At 40.9% G+C, this 16,882-nt stretch overlaps 1 protein-coding gene across 4 annotated transcripts in view; it reads left to right on the top strand.

The window, feature by feature from the left end:
* klhl13 (kelch-like family member 13) overlaps positions 1-16,629 on the top strand; it is a 59,438-nt gene extending 42,809 nt beyond the window's left edge. For all 4 annotated transcript variants that reach the window (XM_035912699.2, XM_006802235.3, XM_006802236.2 and 1 more), the window contains 6 exons: positions 1,295-1,436; positions 2,911-3,043; positions 4,722-4,918; positions 6,089-6,884; positions 10,445-10,558; positions 15,499-16,629. In XM_035912699.2, the coding sequence (XP_035768592.1) occupies positions 1,295-1,436; positions 2,911-3,043; positions 4,722-4,918; positions 6,089-6,884; positions 10,445-10,558; positions 15,499-15,986 (1,870 nt within the window). In that variant the 3' untranslated portion in view covers positions 15,987-16,629. The remainder of the gene's footprint in view (positions 1-1,294; positions 1,437-2,910; positions 3,044-4,721; positions 4,919-6,088; positions 6,885-10,444; positions 10,559-15,498) is intronic.
* Positions 16,630-16,882: the final 253 nt, after the last annotated feature.

The following is a 16,882-nucleotide window of genomic DNA, read 5'->3' as shown; positions in this document are numbered from 1 at the left end:
AAATATTTTGGTGTAATAATGTGTTTTGTGACACTCCGTGGCCTCCAGAGGTTTCAGTGTTTGTAAGAAATGTGCAATACTAAAAAGCCTTGCATGAAGAAAAGAAGAGGGGAGTGGAAGGAAGGTGAGCTGCTGCTGAATGTATCGGAAGACAGGATGCAGTTGTCAGTGGCGAATCCATTTGCAAACTTTATGTCCATGTATATTTCACTGAGATGTATATTCTTGCCATTTTAACATGATGGAGGCTCTAGATGGAAGGTGGTAGAGGTTGTCCAGAATGAAATCTATTCATCATCCAGGGACAATGCAGGGAGCTTCTCTTCATAATTTAAACATTTACTGTGTATTGTGGGAAATGGTGTATGTCTCCATTTATATAGTGATATTATCCTGTCTGTGTCTTGTTCACAAGCACACACTGGTAGCAGGAATCTACCAGGCACAGTGCTTTCCTGACCACTGGGACCAATTAGGAGTTTAGCCTCTTGTCCAAGGTCACTTTGACAGGTGGACAGAAGGAGCTTGGGATTGAACTGTTATACCACATCCACCTAAGTGGAAATCCTCAATTCTGGCAAAAGGGCTTGTATACTGTGGCTACAGCAAATATCCACATCACATTTCATGTAAATTCAGTTTTTGACCTCATAGTGGCATTAGGGCAGAGGTCATTTTGGCACCGTGTTGAATATTCATGCCAGATCCTGCTGATGTTAGTGCTGGTGGTGTGACACAGACGTATGTGCCTATAACTTGTTCATCTATACAACTAAAGTGGATAATGAAGGCTGTGAATATGACATTGGGATTTCAAAGCTTGTTTTTTTCCACAGAATGTTTAGTGCATATCATTGCATGTTCATTTAAGTGCTAATTAACAAAAGTTAGAACGAATGCAATGTCAGCCTTGGGTATTTCACAATGTTTTACTGATATTATGGAGAAACATTTCTTGCATATTAGTATATTCTCATGGAATTCATGAGCAGCTTTTTAAGACTCAGGAGTGGCCTAGAGCTGGAGTCTGGTTGGTTAGAGCTTTGGGAAGTTCATTGTGCCTCGTTCACTTCCTTTGCCACAATTTCCCTCGCTGATTCAGTCTTGCAGTTCTACAACTTTTAGGTGACAGTCTAACAATTTAGCTACCGCCGCCCAAAATGTCCTTAAGCAGTGTCACTTTGAAAATGCATCTGTCCTACTTTCCAGAAGCTAAAATTAGAGGGAAATGTGCATTTGCTACCCGTTTGAAGTAAAAAAAAAAAAGAAAAACTTATTTCCTTTTTCCTATTAGATCCCTCGTGGAGGACGACGACGCTCACATGAAAGTTGCTCTGGGCTATGGTGATATGGGCATCTCTGCTCACCTTCAGGCATCAAAGACTGGAAACACTCGATTTTTCACAAGCAACACGCACAGCTCAGTGGTTCTTCAGGTGAGAGTGCAGAAACATAGAGAAAACAAAGTGTAGAGTCAAATATCACCTTCGTCTGATAATAACATTAATGTTTGGCCTTACCATTTCTTTGGCGATCTCGTGAGTAGTTTCTATAGCTCTGCTCACAGGTGTTTGCAGATTGCAGGCCAGCAAGATGTTGAATATTTGTTTTAATTGGATTTCTTTGAAGATTAAAAACTGTTAACATTGCGGTATCACACAACATAGGGGAATTGATACCATGGATTCCTGGGCACAGTTTAATATCTCGTCTCGTGTTTCAGTAATAATCCAAAACAGTTGGGATTTGGTGTCTATGTAATTTGATGTAAGGGGTGAGCGCAACCTGATTTACTGTTGATGAAAAATATAACAAAAGCTCACTCATCTTGTACATACACAACCCCCCCACCCCCCCAAAAAAAAAAAAATAGTCAGGAAGCTGCATAAATGTTACAGTTGGTGGCAGCTTTGGCATGTCACCGCTGATTGGTGCAAAGTGAAGATCAGCCTAAAGTTGTGCTAGTGAGTGCTGGCATCATGCTGTTTGCTGCAACAGCAATAACTGTCCTTCGTCATCGGCTCTCACTGAAAATGAATGGCCGTTGGCTGCTTTTGCAGCTCATTAATCTTTTGCTGCCACAGCACAGTAAGGGAATGCTAATGATTTTTCTAGCCTGATGTGATCGTACACCCTGATTATAGAATCTGTTAGTCTCAATTAGGTGGTGCATTTGGAAGCATCCACCAAAAAACCCGCCCACTGATTATTGCAGGGGTTGTTTTAGAGTCGGTATGTGTTATACAGGTTTTTTTTTTTTTGTTTAATTCAATTTCGTTTTATTAAATAGCGCCAAATCACAGTAACTGTCGCCTCAAGGCGGTTTTTGGCTTGCACATTCTTAGTGCACCCCGCCATAACCATAATCAGAAGTGGTATTCAGCTGGTAGGTTGTGAAATCAGGCGTTGGGTGAATAAGTGCAATATCCACTTATGAATTAAAGTGTGTTCGCCCATGTTTAGTGTAGGTAGTGCCTTTTAGCTGTAACTTTGCATCAGGTTTCTATGCCAACAAGAGAAAAAAATCCCTGTAATTCTAAACATGTCACTTTGAACCAGTTGTGCGTAAGAAAGCCAAGAAAATATGAAGGCAACAATCAAGTCGGTCAGCTCCAGCTCAAGACTAGAGCACTGTCACGTATCATTTCAGGTCCATGAGCTCATGTCTGACAGGCCGTTGCTGACGGCATTTTGTTTTTATCCTCACTGAACCACACAAGTTCATTGTGTTGAGCCCTAAAGCAGTGACTGCTTTTTCCTTTTTTGGCAGCAGCCATATTTGAAAGTTTTAGTATTGGTGTTTTTCATCTGGCTTTGTCTAAGCCGAGATCTTCTTCATGGGAGTAAAATCAGAGCTGTTCAGGTCAACAACAACCCTCTCTCTCTTTCATGTTTTTTTTTCTCTTTAAGGGATTTGACCAGCTGAGGATAGAGGGATTGCTCTGTGATGTCACATTGGTGGCTGGCGACTGTGATGAAGCTTTCCCTGTGCACCGTGCAATGATGGCCTCCTCCTCCGACTATTTCAAAGCCATGTTCACAGGTTGGTCTACAAGCCCTTACTCCAGCCAAACCACGATGTAGAATTTTGTGATATTTGTGACAGTGGCACAGGCATTTAAGTACTCTATATCTCTGTATTTTCCACTAAATTGCTTTCTTTTCATGAGCATTTCTGTTTCTACACAGTGGCAGTCATGTTGCTAGAATTTTGCATTGTGAATAAATTACTCAAATTGACCTTGTGCCCTCATCCCTCCAGTACTGAGCATATATTCATATTATAAAAGCAGCTTGTTTGAGCCATTGTTATGCATTCATGTTCATGGTCATTTGTGCTTGCAATGAATATAAATGACCTACTTGCCTGTTTCATCTCCTTTGTGCACTGTATGCAGAGGCAGAAGAACCTTGAGCTCTTTTTAAGTACATAGAGAGTGTTTGTGGGGTATTTTCAGGAATAACAGACTGCAAAAAATTTTCTTCATTCACTTTCAGATAACAAAGATATCTGGGCAATTAAACTGAAAGCTTTTAATCTGACGCGGGGAAAACGAGTAGCACAGATGTTGTCAGAGAACGCAACCTTACTGCACTGAATGTATCTTGTATTAAACCGTAGGTGTTTACTTTCATGACTCAAGCTTTGATGGGCAACTTGTCATCAAGTAACATCACGTTCTATATGATGAGCAGTGCACATGAATTTCTTTTTCTTTGTTTGGTCCAGATTAGCTTGTGAAATATAACGGAACAGAGGAAAAGCTTTTTGTTTTGTCTTATTTCACTAATAGCTTAGGGCTGTACGATATGACCAAGATCTCATATCCCGATATAAGAATTCTATCGTCCGATAACGATATAAATCACAAAAATGTAACATTTTCTGTAAATTCTGTGAATCTCGGGCAGCTCGATTTGCATGTAGCTGGAGTCGAGTGTTTTAACGGATGCATGAAACTATACATTTTTAGACATAAGTTGTAAAGGCCGCCGTTTTCTTTGTGAGTATTTATTACACGGCGTGCTGCGGGGAAAAGCCTGTTCTAACGTTTGAGCCTAAGGTTTATTTTTTAGCACCTGGCGGCTCTTTTTTTTTAATTCTCATCCGTAAATAATCTGCTCTTTCACGTGATTCAGTTTATTTTGAAAAGTCTCAACAGGATCTTGAGCTTTATTGTGAAAGGTTTATGTGGAACATAAACAAGCGGACACGCGAAGGTGTTACCGTCGCTGTCGCTAACATAAACGCATAAAAACAGGCGCTAGTGTGGTTATATAAAATATAAGCGAAAGAGAGAACTTTAAGAAATTAATATAGCCACTACAGTGACCATCATAAGGATGAAAAAATATTGCCGTAAACAGTTTATTTTGCGACACCACGAAACAAACAATAGCGTAAAATGAAACGATAGACGTTTTTATATCGTCATCTGATATATATCGTTATATCGAACAGCCCTAAGTTAGCTTATTAGTGAAAAGGGAATGCTCTGAGTGTAAATGTTGAACAAAAGTGCTCCCTTATGCTTACTATTCTTGGTGACATAAGTCATTTGACTGTAAAAACATTGGTATTGACATTTGCATCTACGTGACTTGTGCATATATTAGCTTTTATTCTTTTGAATAAAAAAAACTATCTGAGTTGAACCATATAAAGATACTATATGTTCAGTACTATAGTTTCTTCTTTCCCTTACTCTCCTCTGGTGCAGGTGGAATGAAAGAACAGGATTTAATGTGTATCAAGCTGCATGGAGTAAACCGAATAGGCCTCAAGAAGATCATTGACTTTATCTACACGGCAAAGTTGTCGCTCAACATGGAGAATCTGCAAGACACACTTGAGGCAGCCAGCTTCTTACAAATCCTTCCAGTGCTGGACTTTTGCAAGGTCTTTCTCATCTCTGGGGTAAGGAAATACTCACAAAAGCTGTGTTTTTACAGCTATCCTGCAGTTTTTAAGTTAGTTTATTGTCTGAATTAACTGGATATAAAATTTGAAACTTTTTTTCATAAACATTGTGTCATTTTAAACAAATTCCATCTAATCCAGAAGTACAAACTGCAATAGTTGCACACTCTTACTATTTGCACATCCTCTACAGAGAAAATAGCAAAGTACAGTATGACAAGAGGGCCACCTCAATGTGAACCACATATATTAAATTTGTCTAATGTACTTGGATATTTATGAACTTTGTAATTTAATTTAATATATTTTAGTTTAGTTACTATTCTTGGTGTCTTTGATTGACTGTGACCACATCATTTCATCAGGGATTAAAAAAGTATCTGGATTCTGAATATTTTGGATTTGAACTGGTGGGAAAGTTGTGAGAGCATGCCTGTGAGCCAGGGAAAGAGCAAAAAACCAAAGACTTATTTTAAATGAAGAAAAAGTACGTTTGAAGAACAATTTTGTTTACGGGTTGTGCTTGTTGTACAGAGTCAAGAGAAATCAGCTTTTAATTATAATTTCAACTGTTAATATGTCTGCCTGCTTTCATTAGCTAAAGTTATCAAGCAGTAACTATTAGTGCTGACAGCAAAGTGTTTAAAAATGTATATGAGCAGTTATTAGTGTTTGCAGAGTGTATGTACTTGTTTTTTCTTTAATGCAGTGCAGCAATCTGTTTTTACTGATAAATTTATCAAGGTGTATTAAAGCTGGTTTTCTTGCCAACTGTCTGAAAACCCACGTTTTTTAAATTTAAAGTGATATAAAATGGACAAAAGCAGCAGAGTCAGTTGACATCTGCTGTGTGTTAAATTGCTAAAGCACTGATTCTTTGTAATGAGACTTCTTTCCCTTGAGCTGAGAATTAGTCAATATCATAGCATTTTCTTTCATTTATGTTTCATTCACTGGGACTTGAAACTAGCAAAAGGCCCATAAATTCACAGAGCAAGGGTCTGAGGACATTTTTCCATAAATTTCTATACAACTAAAAGAATGACCAATTGTAGGCCAAGAGTTTGTTTTACTTTCCAAGGGCTGTAAGCTACATCCATCCTTTTCTTTTCACGCTTACTTGCAGCTTTCCAAGATTTTTTACTTGTTTTTTTTTTTTTTGTCAAGGTTTCTCTGGACAACTGTGTAGAAGTGGGACGCATTGCCAACACATACAACCTCACAGAGGTGGATAAATACGTCAACAATTTCATCCTGAAGAACTTTCCCTCATTGCTGGGCACGGGGGAGTTTGTCAAGCTACCATTTGAACGCTTGGCTTTTGTACTGTCCAGTAACAGCTTAAAACACTGCACTGAGTTGGACCTGTTCAAGGCGGCTTGCCGCTGGCTACGCTTTGAAGACAGCCGTATGGACTATGCCCCAAAGCTCATGAAGAACATCCGCTTTCCTCTCATGAACCCGCAGGATCTCATCAATCACGTGCAGACTGTGGACTTTATGCGTACGGACAACACCTGTGTCAACCTTCTCCTGGAAGCTAGCAACTACCAAATGATGCCCTACATGCAGCCAGTTATGCAGTCAGAACGGACAGCCATCCGCTCAGACAGTGCCCACCTGGTCACTCTGGGTGGTGTTCTGCGCCAGCAGCTTGTTGTGAGCAAGGAGCTGCGTCTCTTTGATGAGAGGGCTCACGAATGGAAGGCGCTGGCGCCCATGGACGCACCTCGTTACCAACACGGCATTGCGGTCATCGGCAACTTTCTCTATGTTGTGGGTGGCCAAAGCAACTACGACACCAAAGGCAAAACAGCAGTGGACACGGTGTTCCGATATGACCCTCGCTACAACAAATGGATCCAGGTGGCATGCCTTAATGAGAAACGTACCTTCTTCCACCTCAGTGCACTCAAGGGACACCTCTACGCTGTCGGTGGAAGGAATGCTGCAGGGGAGCTTGGTGAGTTTATTTCCCCCACTTGTTTGTTTTTGTTTCCTTTTAAGCAACAACAGGGGCCTTTAATTAATATTGTATGAAATTTTACACTTTTAATATGAGAGAGCAGTGTGAGAAAGAATGAGCGCTTTAATAAGGCTGCAAGCATACCGACGCCAAGTAATCAAGAGCCGTGCATACACATCATTTGCTGTTTCAACACGTTGCACACATAATGTGTGTGTAATTTAATAAAATTTAGAGGATGGGCACATTATCACAAACACCCTCCCAATCGAATGTAATCCATTACAAAAGCATTTCAGCACATGCAGAATCAGTTTCAGTCATCGCAGCCTCAGAGAAGTGTCATGGATTTTGATGAGGTGTTGTTTAGGGTGTCATAATATATCATGAATAAAATAAGTTTAGATTTTTTTTCTCTCTCCGTGTAATAAAATGCAGTGCAATACAACAAAGCCACAGCCTACGCTGATGCAGTCTTAACAAAGTCACAATGTTTCTATTTGTTCAGAGCTGTGGTAGGTACATAACATTGAACTGTAGGTGATGAGATACAGCTGAAGCTGGCACACAAACTGTGCCTTCAGGGAGGATTAAATAAAGAGGTGGATACATGTTGCCAGTGGCGTTTTCAGTGATTAAAAAGGGAAGAAAAAAAAAAAAAAGCGGGTCATATCAGATCAACTTGTATCAGTAATCTGATGCTTTTACAAGCCTTTTGGTTCGCATTTCATCCCTCTGGTGGAAAGGAAAAAGCCAACAGATGTATTTAAACATTTATATCTAGTCTTTGTAATTTGGTTGTTGATGCACCCTGCAATCTCTGCACCAACTGTAGACCACAGAGAGGTGCCACCCAGTACTTAAATTCAGCTCTGTAGCTGCAGTGGACAGAGAGAGGCTACTGTGGAAGCAGTCTGGGTTATAATTAGACCAAAAAACACAGCACCAGTTCACTGTCAGTCTACACAGCTGCCTCTTCCTTCTTTACGTTTCACTGCCCTTTAACTGCATGCGGTTAGGCCTCCATGTTTTTCTGGATGTGCCCCTTTTATTATATTTGTTTGCTCTGGGTAGATCACGAGGGTGTGGTTTTTCTGTTACGTCAGAAATGCCTAGATTTTAAACGAAAAGCTTCACGACATAGAAACGGATATTTAGAATATACTTGCAGAACTGAGTGTTGCATGGATTTTAGTTTTGTGCTGCTTTTATATTTTCAAAAGGATGTAACAAAGATGCACGTACTTACTAATTCTAGTTCACCATATTGTAAACCTTTTTATAGCTCTTGCACAATAACAGCTCAGTCTTTTAATATAAAAATAAGACTGCTTTAGGCACCTATATATGCTTTAATTGAAAAAGAAGCAAAATGTACAGGTCTCGCTGTATGTCACTACAAGCTGCCAGTTTTTAAAATTATTATTCTATTTTCTATTTCTATTGTTGTGGTGAAGAACTTGTAGAAAGAAAAAAAATCCATGCTAATTACAAATGTGACCTTTCCAGCTTACAGAAGAAAATCGTACTTTGAGTACATTTCAAGGTTTAAATGCAATTCATAATTTCTTTATTGAGAAGTTGCTTGTGAGGAATTCCATTTTCAGCAACATTGCCGTTTAGATACGGTCAGCACAACTGTGCTATTTCCATCTAGTTGGTGTGAGAGTTTGTATACTGCTGGAGGTCACTTTGATAATAGTTGTTGAGCAAGCAGACCTAGGTATTCACTGATTTCCTTGGTGAGACTTGTCCAGCTGGTCCAGAGATGACTCACAATCCTTGTGAGGGAACAAAAAAACCAAAAACTAACTGCCTGTAAATCTGTTAACTATAGAAGATGACCAAAAGTTTGTGAACTACATTGGATTACCAGGATTTCTAAACTAATTGATCCATTTAAATTTGTTCCGACTCATTTATGAAGAAACACAATGTGAGAGAACTAATAACACAATGGTTTAATCATTTACAGTGCAGGCTGCAAAAGACCGGCTCCTGAGCTGAGTAACTAACAGGAGCTCCTCTATAACCCCATATTCTTCAGTGGCTTATGAGTCTTGTAAAATGAGGAGGAATTTTGAAGGACTGCTCTAAACAAAAATCTTTATCTATTTCTACAATGATATGATTGAACAAAAAGCTTATACTATTCAGACTATAAAAACTGTTGTGACACTGATTTTCTTGTGAGCTTGGGTTTATTGTCTTCTCTCATCACGAGTGTTCTCAAAGCTTCAGGGAATGCACTGCTGCCCTGAAAATTTCTTCATTAAAATTTAGCACTGCGATAGACTGGCGACCTGTCCAGGGTGTACCCCGCCTCTCGCCCTAAGACAGCTGGGATAGGCTCCAGCTCCCCCACCACCCTGAAAAAGGATAAGCGGAAGCAAATGGATGGATGGATGGAAATTTTGAATTTATTCTTCCCTACACTATTGTAAGGCACCCAGGACTGAGGTAGCAAAGCATCCCTGAATAATGATACTACCTCCACTATGCCTTACAGCTTCGGTGTTAGTTTCAGGAATGAAAAGAGTTTAAGCAGGTTGTAGAGATTCTTGCAGGCGTTTTGCAGGTAACGTTGGGCTCATTTCCACCGTTTCTATTGGGATGTACTCTGTATTTAAGTGTGTTTGTGCTTAACTGTCTCAGTTGTAATTTTTGCAGGTAGCTGCTTCTGGAAAGTGGAGCAACAGTCCTGATTGTTCAGAATTTGTCCTCACTCATGTCTTTAGAAATACCTGTGTAGCCTTTCCCAGCTCAGTTTACTCCTGTAGCACTCTTCTGAGGTTCTGTGAAAGTTGATTGAAGCATGTTTATGGGGATTGGCTCATCTACAGCCTACATTTCCAGACTCCGTAATTGGAGCACCTCACTTCAAATACTTTCTGCAACAAGTTCAATCCAGAAATGTAGAAAACTGGATCCCAGATATAGTGAACGCAGAAATGATGAAACAGATCAGCCACTGGTGAAACCCATTTTATTTGCCAGGAAGCCTGGAGCAAGTCAACAGGGGAATTATAGGACTGTAACCCATAATAAATGGAGAAATTCTGGTAATTCTTAGTAGTTCACAAATCCTTGTCATGAATGTTAACAAGCTCTAGTGAGATGGAAACTTGTGATTCTGCATTGTTAAACTGTGGTGTTTGATGTGAAGGTAAATCATTACCCTTCTCCATCAATGCAGTGATCATACATGTTGATGGACCCTGGCTGACTGGCTGGTTTTGGGGTTTCCAGCCAGCAATTATCAGCCTGTGAGCATCTGATATGAACCCTAAGGTCCCCTTTCTGATTTCTCTGATATTTTATAGAACCATCCTCAGACACCTTAAGATGAAAGCTCGAACAATCTCACTATTTCCTGCACAGTCAGTGCATTCAGAGCTGGTGGGGATGTGTACTCTGTATTTAAATCCTTGTTTTAGCTCCCACGCTGAGACCCTCCAAGGCCTCATTTGCTGCTGTTTGTCCTCCTTAGTTGTGTCTTGACCTACTTTCTACTAATACAGTCTTTTTCTCTCTTTTTTTTCATCTGTTTCTTCAAGCTACTGTGGAGTGCTACAACCCAAGGACAAATGAATGGACATACGTTGCCAAAATGAATGAGCCACATTATGGCCACGCTGGGACGGTGTACGGTGGTTATATGTATATTTCAGGTAAGTGGCTCCAGGGAGTTTTGAGTTTATTATTGGCTTAAATAAATAGAGATGTAATGTTGCATGACTGGGTAAGAGTTGTTTTTTTTAATTGCATGTTTTAAAGTTACAATAGCAATAAATTTTATTCTCTGAATGTGTTATAGAACTGCAAGGTGGGGTCACAATAGTATCTCATTTTAGACAAACAGTACATAGAGTTCTGGAGTTATATGTGAGTCAGGATTTTTCTGACAGCCTGTTAATGCTAGGTATTTTTATCTTTCAAACTTCATATAAAGAAAGTGTCTTTCACACTTCCAGACTTTTGCAAATCTTTCCTCACACTTTATTCATCTATGCTGAGCATGCTTTTGGAGCCTGCGAGGGTTCAACACTTAGGGCAGATGGCGGACACTGAGAATTGGGCCTTCAGCCAGCCAGTACTTTCTCTTTAGGTGACACCTGGGCACTTGTTCACTTAATACGACGGAAAACAAATCCTGCAGTATGGAGATGAGCCCTAGTTTCTTAGTGTGACTAATCCAGAGCGGTGCTACAAAAGATGGGGAACGGTGGTGGTGGTGGAGGGGAATTGGGAAGGATGGAGCAAAGTAGAGGACTAGAGCCTGTGTAGGAGGTGTAACACAGAAGAGACTGTAATAATCCCTCCTGGCCATGGGTACTATGATCCATCTGCAACACATGAGCAAAAAAACTGTTTTATGCAAAAATATTTCAAAAAATAGATAATGGAGGTTATATATTAAACACATATTGTACTTACAGTGCCACTTGGGAAACTTTAGCTAATGAAAATAAAATATTGAAATACTCTCTAGCAGCAATATACTAGCAGCAGTATTAAACCAATTTGCAGCCTGAGGTGTTGACCAGCTTGCATGCAGTTTTATTAGATCCAGCAGTGTGATCACTGTGCACACAAGCCATGAATTCAATCCACAGACCTGCAAACGTTTGCCGGTGTTAGATGGTCCTACAGAAGGCACCTCACATTCTCTATCACATTGGTTCCAGTTATCTTTCATGTTTAGCTGGAAAAAATTGCCACATTAAAAGTACATGCAGCCCCTTTGATTTGATTTTTATATCACCGAACTCTGACGTGCTGGAAAGAGGCCAAAAGCTAAGGACTACCTCCACACATGAGTACTATCAGGGTTTATATAAACAATTTTAAATTGGTTAATATTTCACATTATCAGGGAGAAGAACTGGGGCATGTTTGGGATCACACAGATCACAAGATTTGGCAGACCTAATATTAGAGTGGAGCCGAGATGAAAGCCACACATTTTACTTTTTAATATAACTAAAGTGAAATGATGAATAACAAAATGGTCACGGCCTGAGCTAATCTGCTGGTAGCCAGGTGTATGAATCGTTTCGCCCCCTGGCAGTACTTTCCACTTCGTAGCGTTTATTTCCACTTTTTGATAGTCTAATGGATTATCCTTTTTTCGTGTGTGTGTGTACGTTTGTGTGTTGGTCTCATGTTTCAGAGATACAATCAATCACAGTTCAGCAGTCTTGTAAATTCTGCTATTGTAACAGCTGGCTGTGCACCTGTGACAGCTGAAAATATGTGTCAGGGAAAATGAACACTTGCGTTACACGATAAAGCTGGTCAGGCAGTTTTCTGAGTACAGCTCTGGGTTATAACACAACAGCGTGTTTTCAAGTGTCTTTAATGCCCACAGCACAGGTAAACGAGCATTACCCATTAGTGCAGTTTTGTTCCGGCGAGTCCCTGCTGTAGCATCCGCGGTCTCAGAGGTTACAGTCGCGCTGTGCAAGGTGACCCGAGCTGGAGTGCACTTCTGTGTCTAGCTGTCACAGTACATCAGGTCACATTGTCCGGCTGTGCTGCTGCGCTGTCTGAAGGCATTCTGTCAGCTGGATGAGCCTGACGAATGCACTCAGCCCACAGACCATCACGGCTCAAGTGGTGTGACAGAGTTCAGACACAAGCACTGAAAACGGCACAGAGCAACGCTACTGCTGGTCCACATTCCTATCGAGAAATTAAGACCCTTTGGTTTTACTATTACACTTTCTCCGGGTGTTCTGATGATTTGTGTGTGATTGTTGCTTCACTGACTGGGGATTTTTGAGGTTTTCACAACTCGCTGTTGTCTGCTAATGGTGTTTTTATGTAAAGAAAAAATGTTGATGTAAATCTCATGGTTGAGATTTTTATTTGTTTTTTTTTTCCTCCATTAAAAATGATTATATTTGATCATTTATATTTATCGGGACATTTTATATTTTAAAAATCTAAAGTACTCTCTGCTTTAATTCATCTATGCTGAACATGCATTTAATGTCAGTGAGAGCTGACAGTAATCTCAAATGGATATGGTTCTGTAATGCAGAACTTTCTTTCTTCAGGTTACTCTGAAAAGGGAGTAGAGGGTAAAAATTGGAGCTCAAGATTTTTCATTTTCTTTCATCATCCCTTTCTAGCCTCTTTATTTTAATGTCAGTGTCTATTTATTTTAAACCGTCCCACAGTAAAACTGATCAATATATGGATGTGCTTCCTTCAGATCAGGATATTTTCTAGTTTAAAAATCTGCTGGGCTGAACGTGCTTTTCGATTCTTAGCTTACATGTGTGTTTATATTTAATTTCTTTGCATTAATAGTGACATTTCTGCACTAAGCTTGTTCTGGCCTGCAAAGTTGTTTGGATAAATTGAAATAGTTGAAAGCGGTCATTTGAAAGATGGTTAAGAAAGATTCCTTTTCATATTTTTTCTTATTTCTGACAGTCTGCTAGGTATTTGTATGTTTGAACTCGCTACATCATTTAAAAACACTGTCTTTCACACTTACAGATTTATGCTAATCATTCCTCACACCGTTGATTCATCTGTGCTGAACATGCATTTGAAGTCTGTTTGGGCTGAGTGCAGAGAACTGACGGTGCTCACGAATATTAGGTTTCCAAATGGTGATGTCCTGTGATGGCTCCACATTGAATCATATAAAATGTTGGTCGTATTGACATAGTTGCTGCACTCGTGATATAATGCAGGTGTTGGTTAAGACTGTTACAGCGTAGCTCCTCTGCCTTTTTTGTGTGGAGTTATGAAGTGAATTTAAAAAATAAGGGGCTTCTGCTTAAAACCTAAAGAGAAAGTGTGTTGAATTTCATTGTATGACTTAAAACCCAGAAGTGATGACCCATAATGGCTCATAACTGTCTGAAATTTCAATTTGCTGCTCACCTCAAGAGTAAATAACTGTCTATTTTATCAGAAATAGTGAATAGAGGGAACAGGGGAGCCATTTAGAGCTCATATTCCTGCAGGGACTAATAGTCAGAGTGAGATGTCATACGGCTGTAAAATGAACTTGACAGTACGACTTCAAGAGGGTGATTATGCTCAATGGAGAAACGCAAGTGACTGAAAGTATTTTGCATGACACAGAGGCCATAAATGCAAACCTCTCCATTCTTCAAGTCACTCTGAAAAGTGAGAAGAAAGTAAAAACTGGTTTCATCAAGCCTGCGCTGCCTTTTGTATGTTAATGTCAGTCTACATATATTTTAAACCACTCTGCAGTAACACTAATCAATACGTGGATACATAGATCGTTACATATGGGCTCTCTAACTCATTACGGGGTATTTTTGGAATCTGCTAAGCCCCCCTCCCCACCTCCCCGTCTATTTCGCATCATTTCTGTGAGTCCCACATATGCTGGCACTGATTCAACCAGGTCGCTGGTTTTACAAGGGGACTCTGCAGTTGTTTTATATCTGCATGGCTGAACAGGGAAATGTTTTGGCGTGGTAAAATAAGGGCATATGTAGCAGACATTATGAACAATATCGCAGTCTGCCCTAAGCTGCCTATGGCAGGGCAAAAGCTCCTCGGCAAGTTTGTCAGAGCTGGGATCAATTTGGCAAAATCTTGTCTGCTCTTAGTGTCTCTCTAATGGCGCTGATTAGACAAAGATACTGGAAAACTGATCAGACATTATTGTATTAGGGAAAGGCCAAAGCCATTGAACTGAATCAAAATAGCAGCACACTCCCTTGAGAGGTATTACAAGGAGGCTATTTTGACTCCAGCACTGTTCTCTTGTCAGGGTTTTAATAGCTGATTTGCTCCGTGGACTACTTGGATAAGGAAAACGGATGGTGAGGCCATCTTTGAACCTGATTAGCTAAGGGGGTGCTCCATCAGAGATCTGAGTCATGGCAGCTGAATAGACGGCTTAGGCCTGAACAATAAACCGAGCGCACGATCACTGGGCAGCAAGAAAAGAGGGATACTGCCTGTATTCGGCGTGCTCTGCAAATCTTCACTGCATTTGCTCCTAGTCAATCTGCCTGTGGGGGGGAGGGGTAGGCTGGCTTCCACCCAAATGCATGCTGGGATTGTGTTCCTCTTTATTTTAAGCCTTCCCTGTAGACATGTCCTGTTTTTTTTTTTGGTTGTGTTTTTTTCCCTCCTTCCCCACTTTCCCTCAGCATTGTGTGTTGCGGTGTCTACAGACTGTTTGCGTGAATGCGCGTGCATGCGTGGACGCTTTGTAATGGTGTTCCACTTTGTACTGAGCGCTCCTCATCAGCATTATTTCATGTTGTGGAAAAGAGGCTGAAAAGCTATTGATGTCACTTCGGTTTGTGAAATCAGTGTTTAGCCTGCGAAGTGGCGGGTGGGTTTGAGTGAAGGTGTGGAAAAAGGGGATCAAAGAGAAGTCAGGGGTCTTTTTTTTTGTTTTTGTTTGTTTGTTTTTTTAAATGTGCGGCCTTCCAGCGTCAGAGCTGGCTGATACTCCACATCGCCCAGATGAATAAAAAGGTTGGCTGACTTGAGCGAACGAGTCATTAATCCGTCTGATTGACAGCTTCTCCCAGCTAATGAGCCTTGAGCCCTAATTTCCATGCTCTTGTTTCATTTTATATTTTTTTTCTTGCTGCAGGTGGAATCACTCACGACACTTTTCAGAAGGAGCTGATGTGCTTTGACCCGGATGCCGATAAATGGACTCAGAAAGCGCCCATGACGACAGTTCGCGGCCTCCACTGCATGTGCACGGTGGGCGACCGTCTTTACGTGATCGGAGGCAATCATTTCAGGGGCACCAGCGACTACGACGACGTCCTCAGCTGCGAATACTACTCCCCCGCCCTCGACTTGTGGACACCTATCGCCGCCATGTTGCGAGGTCAGAGCGACGTGGGCGTGGCCGTGTTTGAGAATAAGATTTACGTGGTGGGCGGCTACTCATGGAACAATAGGTGCATGGTGGAAATAGTACAGAAGTACGACCCCGAGAAAGACGAATGGCACAAAGTTTTCGACTTGCCCGAGTCACTGGGGGGGATCCGAGCCTGCACACTCACAGTTTTCCCCCCTGATGATATGTCGGGCTCACCCTCCAGAGAGTCGCCGCTTTCAGCACCTTGATGAGCAAAGGGGGTGAGCCCTACTTCGCTCATACCCCCGTAACCCTTCCCCACCCCCCCGACAGCCCCCCTCAACAAACACACCTTATAGACTTTGTTTGCACTTCCTTTATGGACAACATCTGTACTGCATCCCAAACTACCCCCCAAATCCACATCCCCTAAAGCTGTGCAGAACCCCCCCTCCCACATCTGCGTGATGAAACCTACATACCAACATGGTTTGGCAACCTAATTACATGTTAATTTTGCATACTTGGTATATTTTGGCAGGAAAAAAACAACAACAACAAAAAAAAACAACCTCCACTTGAAAAGTGACTTTGCAAATCAACTTTTCTACCTGATGTCCAGACTTTTCTTATGTCTCGTTTCTTTTGGTGTTCTACCTTGAGATGTTGACTACCACACTGACTCTCTCTTCTAGTCTATGCCAGGTTAGATGCAGGTGACACCCTCCTCAGACAGCAAACGCATAGGGACCGATGAGCTTTTAAAAGACAAGTGGTTTTTAACTCAGGGGTTGGCCCAGGCCCCATCTTCGTCTCTCTTGCAGTTTCACTTCTTTCCTGCTGTTGGTATGAAACTGTTAACAAAAATGGTGTTTTCTAAATTTAATAAACATGATTTTGAAAGTAATCAAATATTGTCCTCTTCACTCGCTACAGCTTGAAGTTGCACGTATCCAGGTCGTATTTTGATGTCTGAGTGAATCTAAAATCTCTTATACAGGATTCATGATCATTAATCAGCTGAGAGAGAGTTGGCTTCCTTTGTTGCTTTGTAAACTCGTCTGTAATGAATGAGCTGTGAATGATGCGAAGGAAAAGATCAATCAGTCTGTTTGCGGGGAACGATGACTTCGCTTTTATACTGCGGAGCTGGACTGTATGCAGT

The sequence above is a fragment of the Neolamprologus brichardi genome, chromosome 10 (assembly GCF_056152115.1).
Source record: "Neolamprologus brichardi isolate AB-2024 chromosome 10, ASM5615211v1, whole genome shotgun sequence".
Classification (NCBI taxonomy): Eukaryota; Metazoa; Chordata; class Actinopteri; order Cichliformes; family Cichlidae; genus Neolamprologus; species Neolamprologus brichardi.
This window is presented reverse-complemented; position numbering and strand designations above follow the sequence as displayed.